Source organism: Quercus suber, unplaced genomic scaffold (assembly GCF_002906115.3).
Source record: "Quercus suber isolate HL8 unplaced genomic scaffold, Cork oak 2.0 scaffold_21, whole genome shotgun sequence".
NCBI classification, from domain to species: domain Eukaryota; kingdom Viridiplantae; phylum Streptophyta; class Magnoliopsida; order Fagales; family Fagaceae; genus Quercus; species Quercus suber.
Window position 1 is genome coordinate 401,088 of NW_027069486.1, and position 10,578 is coordinate 411,665.

General features: G+C 34.6%; 1 protein-coding gene across 1 annotated transcript; it reads right to left on the reverse strand.

Moving 5' to 3' along the window:
* Positions 1-545: 545 nt before the first annotated feature.
* Positions 546-9,115, reverse strand: LOC112038577 (probable Histone-lysine N-methyltransferase ATXR5). Its single transcript, XM_024071397.2, has 6 exons — positions 8,365-9,115; positions 8,168-8,275; positions 5,030-5,259; positions 4,801-4,901; positions 4,500-4,712; positions 546-1,056 (listed from the first exon to the last, which is right to left on the reverse strand). The coding sequence occupies exons 1-6, from the start codon at positions 8,699-8,701 to the stop codon at positions 897-899; spliced, it is 1,149 nt and encodes a 382-aa protein (XP_023927165.2). The 5' UTR covers positions 8,702-9,115; the 3' UTR covers positions 546-896.
* Between the last annotated feature and the right edge of the window lie 1,463 nt (positions 9,116-10,578).

Sequence of the window (10,578 nt, forward strand, 5' to 3'; positions counted from 1 at the left end):
CAAGTGGAGAGTAATCATTTAAAAGACTAAAGCATGTAACTGGGAACGTATTTCAAATTCAATGAAAGCCATAAGCACTAAACAGAACATTCAGAACTACAAGAAAGACCAGTTTAGATAGAGTCTTGGCATTGTTTAATTAGGAGAAGGGTTTTACCTTATTTTATGTTATTAGAATCCCACATTTGTTAATGTCCAGCATGACCTGATGATGACAGTTTCATCTTCAAAGGTCTCTGCAATTGAGTACTAAATACAATTCTAATGATTGAGGCATCCATATGTCATTTCCATATGAAGGGACAAACTGCATCACTATCACTGTGTGATTTCAAATGGAGAGTAATTATTCACAACATTTTCTCCTCATAGTCATTATTGTACATATATCTTGTGGGAATGGGTTACCACTTAGCAAATCAAGCAGAAAAGTGAATTGTCAAATTTAATCTTCTACAGAGTGTTGTGAAGGAAAGGAAAAGATAAATAGATAAATGAATGACAAAAGAAGGTAGTCTAACAAATTATCCATAAATTATCTTGGAGGCAATGAAATGACGGTCATTATAATATTTAAGGAAAAAACAATAAGATTTCCATTTAAAATTGTATCATAAAAGATTTGTCTCTTAAATTCCAAGACATCTAACTTTCTTCATATGCCAAATTCAAGGAAAATCATCCTTGCCTAAACTATTCTCTCATGGCCACATATTGGGCCAGCTCTACATAAAAAATTACAATGAAGAGCCCATGGCTAATTGTAGAAGAAAACTGTTGCTCCGCAGAAATATTGAGTAAGCTTTTAAAAAATGGATAAAGAAAAGGATCTATTGGGATCCAAAATTACGTCCCATTTGTGTAGGAATGTTAGACAATACTAACTCTATGGTATCTCAAATAAAATGGTGAGTAGGGTATTCATGCTCATATCCATTATAATCATAATATAGCCTTTCGCCCTTAGCAATATCACGAGTAGCAACCAAAAAGACTCGGCATTCACCATTAACACTGTATCTCACACATTTACAATTCTGCTTCTTCCTACCTTCCCTGCAAAGAATTGGATCCATTTTAAGCATAAGGGACGCAAATATTCTTAATTGAAAGGTAAATCTTAATACAAGGAAAACAGATACTTTAATTATGTTAAGTTCATTGGAGATTATAGTGGAAAAGAAGTGTTGTGGATAGACAAAAATATAGCCAAAGGCAATTTAAGAAGTTGTACAACTAAGAATTGAGAATATTTTTATTTATAGTGTTAGTGTTGGTAAAAGTGTGAGGCGCACTAAAGCTCAAATGACTCTTGATGCCTAGGCAATAAATGCAATCATGCGTCTAATTAAATTAAAGCACAATTTAAAAAAAATTATATTAAATTTGAAAACAATTATTAACGGATAATATGACGATCAAGTAATCAACTAATCATATAAAATTGAAATATAGCATTTTATATAATTCTCTTGTGCTTTACAAAATTTACTAAAGTATGATTATGATAGCCACGAAATAAATCATACTTTTTTTTTTGGGGTATGAATGGACATTTTTTTTTTAAATAAATAAAAGAAAAAGAGGGGGGGGGGGGGGGGGGGGGTTTGGTTATACCAAGTGGGAAAAAAAGGTGAACTAGCCTTTAGATCAAGTAGAGGAGAGGGAGAGGGAGAGTAAAGCAGAAAGTTGAAGGAGACATAAGTTGTAAAAGGGAAAAGGAAAACTTTGTCTTTGGCTCTAGAGTCTTCCATCTCATGCTGTGTGGTGATGAGATTGCATGTTCCTAATAGATATTTTTATTGTCTTCTAGAATTTGTAACGAGGGGTTGAGGGATGGGCTTATGTGTACCATTTATCATATCATGAAACTTATGAAGAAGCTCCAAAAAGCACGCCTAAGCAAAGTGCTTCGCTTTAGAGGCAAAAATAGCTAAACTAACACTAGTTTATGCTTTAAGCGCACTTTTACCAACACTAGTTATTTATTCTTTAAAAATTTAGCCAGAATGTGGACAAAAAGAGATAGGTTCTTACGGAGTATGATTGTTTATGCCATTGATAAAGCGCGCAATGTTCCCACGTTTATCAGGGCAGATGACCAGACTTTTAGATGGGTTGGTTGCCAAGAGAAGGGTCATCATACTATCACAATCATCATGTTCCCGATTCTTAAGATAATCCACATTGCCCGTGTATTCAGCGATAAATGTCATATCCTTAATCTGGCCATCAGCCTCTACCGTATAACTACATCACGAGATGACAATGAACCTACTCAATATGCAGGTATCATATATAGTTACTAGCTTTACAAATGAGTTCAAGATAAAGATACCCTTCACATGAATCAAAAACTACAATAAGGGGAGGGCATTCTCCTCTTTTACACATAGCTCTGCATTGTTCCAAGGTCTCGGAATCTTCTTTGGAAAGAACCTAATAGAAAAACCACATACTATAACTAACATGCTAGATGGTAAAAAAATACTACTGATATGTCCCAATAAAGAAGACCAAAAATTCAAGTGGGAAACAAAATTGAAGGAGCAATTTCAAGTTCAAACCTGCATTCCACCATTTTCAAACTTGGCCTTGTTGGCTGATCTGGGAGCCATGTCAGGCATGTAAGTGAGATCATCACTGAATTCCATGTGCAGTGCTGTTAAGGCAGAAGCAAGGGAACTCATTTGTTTCAGCCTTTGGGAAGTATCTTCTGTTGGAACAAATGGCAATAGTCTCCTTCTTTTCTTTTGCAACACCAATGATCCTGAGCGTCTCCTACGCTTTTTAGCATCTGAAGTCAATTCAAAATATACATAAGCATCAACTTACAATCAATGCATGAAGATATATATCAAACATAGGAACTACCTGGTTTAAGATTTATCTCATTCTCTGTAAAAAGTGCTCATATAATCAAAAATTAAAAATATCAAACGAAGATTCATGGTTCTCCCATGTCTTTTAGAAATTAAATTGTGACATTAAACACTGAAATTCAGGGCAAGTAGGCATGAAGAAAAAAGAGAGAAATCTACAAATAAAGGAATCCAAAAGAGAGCTCCAAAAAAAATAATAATGCTCTATTTGTAGCCTCTAATGATAATACATCAAGCCCTCCTGAGAGAGTCATGTAAGTGAATTACAACACCTGTTTTTTTCAAATAAGCTTTCACCCCCAAGAGGAGGGAGAAGGGGAGATTCAAACAAATGACCTCTGCTTAATGAGGCATGGTCCCCAACCAATTGTACTATCACACAAGATACTAAGCTTTAGTATAGAGGTTGTACACATATGCACATGCAACACTAAGAGGTTGTACACACATGCACATGCAAGACGCAAAGAGAGAGAGAGAGAGAGAGAGAGAGAGAGAGATGGTCTGTGAAAAGATCATGTTAAAGAGGGAAATAGTTATAAAAACATTGAATGAATGATTAGGCATCATTCTAACAATTTATTTCATTTTATCTTGGAAAAGACTATAACTTAACAAGGCCAACAAGCACCATACAAGGAAAAATTCTAGATGAGAACATTTCACCAACTTATACTAGACCCCTCTACCTTCTTAAGGGGTAGGACATGCTACTCTTAAAACGGACGGCTGAAGTAGGTGGAGTGAGACACTTTATTAATTTTTTTAGAATTGTGTCATGAATAAAATGCACTGTTTGCATTAGAGATAAGATCAATACCCTGAGTTGGTGACATTTAATTAGAACCCTAAGAGGCTGACTTGGATACTGTCTTACCCTTCACTATTTTTGCATGAAGAGACTGCCCTCATAGCTTACAAACCATTAATGATACAAGTCCAGAAAGGATTTAGTTAGATATATTGTATAATCAGAATTTGCTTCGAAAAGGAAGGGGGAAAATAAGGAAAAGCGTTATAAATTTATGCTTCCTTTTGATTCTGTCAACATGATTATGACTCATAAAAGTAACGTATGTATCATAACTTTTCCAAATGTCCAATATGTAAATACTCACACATGCATGCATGCATACCTATGCATAGAGACACAGAGATTAGCATCTTTTGGTCAAATTATATATACCATACAAGTCCAAGGCAGAGATGGCAAATGCTGAATGCAATTGAAGTTCAATCCTATACATTTAGTAGGTATACATTATCATAGATATAGTGTCAATATATAACCTGAAAGAGTTACATACATCCTTACTTCCAAATATTTTTAAATTTGGCAAGCAATAATGTAAACAGACACTTTGCCTAGGGCATACCTCAGCATGCTTAAGGATTACTAGGAATCCATGNTTGTGTTACTTCATTTATCGAGGGGTTATCATATCATGAAACTTATGAAGAAGCTCCAAAAAGCACGCCTAAGCAAAGTGCTTCGCTTTAGAGGCAAAAATAGCTAAACTAACACTAGTTTATGCTTTAAGCGCACTTTTACCAACACTAGTTATTTATTCTTTAAAAATTTAGCCAGAATGTGGACAAAAAGAGATAGGTTCTTACGGAGTATGATTGTTTATGCCATTGATAAAGCGCGCAATGTTCCCACGTTTATCAGGGCAGATGACCAGACTTTTAGATGGGTTGGTTGCCAAGAGAAGGGTCATCATACTATCACAATCATCATGTTCCCGATTCTTAAGATAATCCACATTGCCCGTGTATTCAGCGATAAATGTCATATCCTTAATCTGGCCATCAGCCTCTACCGTATAACTACATCACGAGATGACAATGAACCTACTCAATATGCAGGTATCATATATAGTTACTAGCTTTACAAATGAGTTCAAGATAAAGATACCCTTCACATGAATCAAAAACTACAATAAGGGGAGGGCATTCTCCTCTTTTACACATAGCTCTGCATTGTTCCAAGGTCTCGGAATCTTCTTTGGAAAGAACCTAATAGAAAAACCACATACTATAACTAACATGCTAGATGGTAAAAAAATACTACTGATATGTCCCAATAAAGAAGACCAAAAATTCAAGTGGGAAACAAAATTGAAGGAGCAATTTCAAGTTCAAACCTGCATTCCACCATTTTCAAACTTGGCCTTGTTGGCTGATCTGGGAGCCATGTCAGGCATGTAAGTGAGATCATCACTGAATTCCATGTGCAGTGCTGTTAAGGCAGAAGCAAGGGAACTCATTTGTTTCAGCCTTTGGGAAGTATCTTCTGTTGGAACAAATGGCAATAGTCTCCTTCTTTTCTTTTGCAACACCAATGATCCTGAGCGTCTCCTACGCTTTTTAGCATCTGAAGTCAATTCAAAATATACATAAGCATCAACTTACAATCAATGCATGAAGATATATATCAAACATAGGAACTACCTGGTTTAAGATTTATCTCATTCTCTGTAAAAAGTGCTCATATAATCAAAAATTAAAAATATCAAACGAAGATTCATGGTTCTCCCATGTCTTTTAGAAATTAAATTGTGACATTAAACACTGAAATTCAGGGCAAGTAGGCATGAAGAAAAAAGAGAGAAATCTACAAATAAAGGAATCCAAAAGAGAGCTCCAAAAAAAATAATAATGCTCTATTTGTAGCCTCTAATGATAATACATCAAGCCCTCCTGAGAGAGTCATGTAAGTGAATTACAACACCTGTTTTTTTCAAATAAGCTTTCACCCCCAAGAGGAGGGAGAAGGGGAGATTCAAACAAATGACCTCTGCTTAATGAGGCATGGTCCCCAACCAATTGTACTATCACACAAGATACTAAGCTTTAGTATAGAGGTTGTACACATATGCACATGCAACACTAAGAGGTTGTACACACATGCACATGCAAGACGCAAAGAGAGAGAGAGAGAGAGAGAGAGAGAGAGAGATGGTCTGTGAAAAGATCATGTTAAAGAGGGAAATAGTTATAAAAACATTGAATGAATGATTAGGCATCATTCTAACAATTTATTTCATTTTATCTTGGAAAAGACTATAACTTAACAAGGCCAACAAGCACCATACAAGGAAAAATTCTAGATGAGAACATTTCACCAACTTATACTAGACCCCTCTACCTTCTTAAGGGGTAGGACATGCTACTCTTAAAACGGACGGCTGAAGTAGGTGGAGTGAGACACTTTATTAATTTTTTTAGAATTGTGTCATGAATAAAATGCACTGTTTGCATTAGAGATAAGATCAATACCCTGAGTTGGTGACATTTAATTAGAACCCTAAGAGGCTGACTTGGATACTGTCTTACCCTTCACTATTTTTGCATGAAGAGACTGCCCTCATAGCTTACAAACCATTAATGATACAAGTCCAGAAAGGATTTAGTTAGATATATTGTATAATCAGAATTTGCTTCGAAAAGGAAGGGGGAAAATAAGGAAAAGCGTTATAAATTTATGCTTCCTTTTGATTCTGTCAACATGATTATGACTCATAAAAGTAACGTATGTATCATAACTTTTCCAAATGTCCAATATGTAAATACTCACACATGCATGCATGCATACCTATGCATAGAGACACAGAGATTAGCATCTTTTGGTCAAATTATATATACCATACAAGTCCAAGGCAGAGATGGCAAATGCTGAATGCAATTGAAGTTCAATCCTATACATTTAGTAGGTATACATTATCATAGATATAGTGTCAATATATAACCTGAAAGAGTTACATACATCCTTACTTCCAAATATTTTTAAATTTGGCAAGCAATAATGTAAACAGACACTTTGCCTAGGGCATACCTCAGCATGCTTAAGGATTACTAGGAATCCATGAGGCACATTCTATGCTATTGTGTATCCTTTTTTTTGGGGGGTGGGGGTTGTTATTGGGGGGTGAGAGAGGGGATGTAATAAAACTTTCTACTTACCAACAAGAGTAAATAAACACTTTGAATGTGTAAAAGCGTCAAGCGTACTTAAGTGCACAAGCCTCTTGGAGCCAGGGTGCAAAGCGCAACTATGCGCATGATTGAAGTAAAGCACAGATTTTTCAAATATAATATATAATAATCTCTAATAAAAAGATACATAGCATATAATAAGAAAAAAAAAGCTAATAACCTCAAAATGGTAATATATTTTGCTAATTAGCTAAATTGGATGGTGCATTGTAAGTTTAAATTTTACACAAGTTATTTCAATTTTTTTAAATTTTCATATGGTAAAATTGAAAAAAATTATTAATCAAAAACAATATGATAATAATCCAATAATAGAAAGTTTAGACATAACATATTGGATAATTCTCTTTTGCTTTATAAAAATACATAAGGAAGTATATGGTTCAATGAAAATAATCCAAAAGGCAAAAACCAAAAACCACAAGAATAGTAAATTATCCTTGTTAATGTCTATCAATATGTAAAGAAAAAAAAATTTGTGTAATGGAGCACCTTGAGAACAATGTTTGTTTAATATATCCAATTTCCATGTCATTTCCTTCAAGATCAAGGAGTTGATTTTAGCGATTCATATATTTTTTTAGCGAAGAACAAAAAGCGAACCTAGGCGTGTGTTTTACATCTTCAAAAAGCGCTAGAAAACTATGTCTAAGGCATGTTTCATTAAATGAGCTTTGAAGTTTGAGCTTGAAGCATGCTTTTTCCTTCTTCAAAAAGCACTAGAAAAGGGTGCCTAAGGCGTGCTTCATTAAATGAGCTAAGCGCTCAGACCTTGAGGCTTTGAGCTTTGAGCTTTGAGGGCGCTTTTAACTGTCCTATCCCCTTAACTCGATCATGTTTACAAATACTCTCTACATATAGTCTCTATCTTCAAAATCCTCACTTTGGATTAAGCACTAACCCTCTCCCCTCCCCTCCCCCAGCGCCCCCCCCCCCCCCCCCCCCCCCAAAAAAAAAAAAAAAACCTAAGAAAAAACTCAGTTTCAATTTTTTTTTTTTTTTTTTTTTGATAAGCAGTATGTTTAGTGAAATTGTCAAATTTCTTACAATTTTAATTGCATTTAATTATTCCAGTAAGAATCCCTGAAAACAATTTGAAAGAGAAACAATCAATAATAAAAACTAAATCAACAATGATCAAGTCCAATACAAATGACACTAAAAAAAAATTAAATAAAAAAATTTTAAAATAGTAAAAAATTCCGAAAAAACGTAAATAGTAGTCACACGAATTTCGATGAAAATGACGTTAACAATGATTGATGATCGAGATAAAGGATTAAGACCTTGAGGAGATGGCATAGGAGAAATCATGGAACATTTGTCCTTCTTCTTCTTATCACTACTACACTTCTGAATCCGAAAGAAATCGATTATCTTCTTCTGAGAAAAACCTTCAAAAATTAAAAATAAAAAAAATTAATTTACCACATTGTCACATTTGTGATTCTAACAAAAACAGAAACAAAAAGAAAACGCGTACTTCTTAAACGTCGGTGGTGGCCGGAGCAATTGGGGCAAAGCCAGGATCCGATGGGGACTCGCGCGACGATCGGTCTGACGCATTTCATGTGGAAGCCTCTGTCGCATTTGTCGCAGAGGAGAAGCTCGTCGCCACGCTCGCCCGACCCGCATTGCTCGCAGCTCACGTCGCTGTAGTCGTTTTTCTCAACAACTGCGAAACCAGCCTTCGCCATTACTTCCGATAGCGGCTTCAGCTTCTTAGGCGGAGGAGACGGCGGCGGAGTCGTCGGACGGCGCGGTGCTTCAGTCCGCCGAAGAGTGCCGCTGAATCGGATGAGTCGTTGAGCTGGAGCCATAGGGGCAGGCTGGGGATTATGGGCAAGGGTATAATCGGAATTAGGAAAAAATATATGTATATAAATATATATAGAATCTCTGTAGATGAAGAAGACCGGCGAATTGGTGTGAGAGTTTTTATTTTCTCTCTCTTCTCTCTTCTCTCTTTTTTGGTCGCGGGGAACCAGAGAGAGTCTAGAGAGGGGGGGTGTGTGCTGACGTGGAGCTATGTGATTGATTCTACTAAGGTGCGCACTTTTGGTAACCTGCGCACCTCGTAAGTCCACCCCAGTTTCTCATTTCTTACATTTGTAGCCGTTTGCGAATCCCGAAAAGACGAAAATGACCTTATATGGTAGGTAATCTCTCCGGATGACCTTTTGGCGGTGTTTTAGTAATCTTCCGAAAGAAAACCACTGGTGAGTAGTGAGTAGCAGTGTCCAGTGGGCACTGTCGAACTTTTATTTAGGTAACTTTCTTCATTTATTTCGAAAAAACTATTGTGTTGACAAATAAAGCATAAAAATTACTATTTTTATCTAAGGACTATTATATCCATTGCGGATATGTTTTTAAATTTAATTGGGAAAAGCTAATTTACTACACTTAGAAAAAAAATATTTTTTATCATTTAAAAAAAAGTGCACATACTTAATACTACTAAAAGTGGAGACTCTTGCTTATATAATTTATGGGTTATATTAACCGATATTTTTAGAGTATTTGTTAATAAGTTATTTTAAGAAAGTTTTGATACTATTTTCATAGGAATATAAAATAAGTTGTCCAAAAAATTAGTTACTTTTTTTCTTTTCTCATAAAAAATTTCTAAGAATATTTTCTAAACTAATGTTCTTAGGGATCTGTTAACTTTTCTCATAATTTATTGTCAAACGTCTATGATTTATTGTATGCTTTGATGGGCTTATTTTACTTAAATATATAATTTTTTGAATGTAAAGTTTTAAATATTTTACATAAGTTGACATTTTAAGTTATATTAAACAAATCCTAAAAGTTTTCTTGTCTACAACATCATCTTAGGTTAGAATATGACTTTTGTTAGACTTCAGAAAAATATTTTTTTATGCAAGTTGTGTGTATGATGCTAAATCAAAAACTTTTTTGGATTAGGATTTTTTTTTTTTAGGGGAAGTCCTGCTCAAAACTCACACCAAATGAGGTTGTTGATGGTTACTATTATACTTTCACCCTAAAAAACAAAACCTAATCATTTTTATTTTTGGAAATATAATAATTTCTAAAGATATTAGGACAAATTATCTATAATAACAATGCAATCAATTGACCAAATAGCTACCAAGAGTCTTTGTACCTCAACTAGTACTTCCTACTGTATTTAACGAAGACATCCACGATTCAAATCCCTACTCCTCTATTATTTCTACTAATTATAATTTTTTTTTTTAAGTTACACTTACCCCCTAAACTATACGCTCTTTTACACTTACCCTCCCAACGTATGAGAATGCATACTTTAATACAACAATACAAACCATCATTTAAGTTTCTTACTTTAGGAGAGAACTTCTTGCCTCCATTATAACATCTTGTGTGTTGATTCTTATTATAAAAAAAAAAAAAAAAAAAAAAAAAAAAAAAAAAAAAAAAAAAAGTCTCACCTCATATATTAATTGGAGTTTTTTTTTTAAAGAAAATAATTAGACGGTTGATATCAGTTAGAGTCATGCTTTCAATGAGAACATAGATTAGTAGAGGATCTAGCATGCAGAACACGATGATCATTAGAAATTCACAAATTGGAGATGCTGTAATATACTATTTCCCATAACTTCTCATACCAAACCAACCCACAAAAATGCAAATAGGGATAAAAAAATGTAGTCAATATCACCAAGAATAAAGTAATATTGTC

What these genes read in the sequence shown, in the direction of transcription:
- LOC112038577 (XM_024071397.2), bottom strand. Translation starts at nt 8,701, where the DNA reads ATGGCTCCAGCTCAACGACTCATCCGATTCAGCGGCACTCTTCGGCGG. An exon ending in GTTTTTGATTCATGTGAAGG is followed by an intron (nt 4,713 to 4,800) that starts GTATCTTTATCT and finishes CTCGTGATGTAG; the next exon opens with TTATACGGTAGAGGCTGATG. An exon ending in GGCATAAACAATCATACTCC is followed by an intron (nt 1,057 to 4,499) that starts GTAAGAACCTAT and finishes AATTCTTTGCAG; the next exon opens with GGAAGGTAGGAAGAAGCAGA.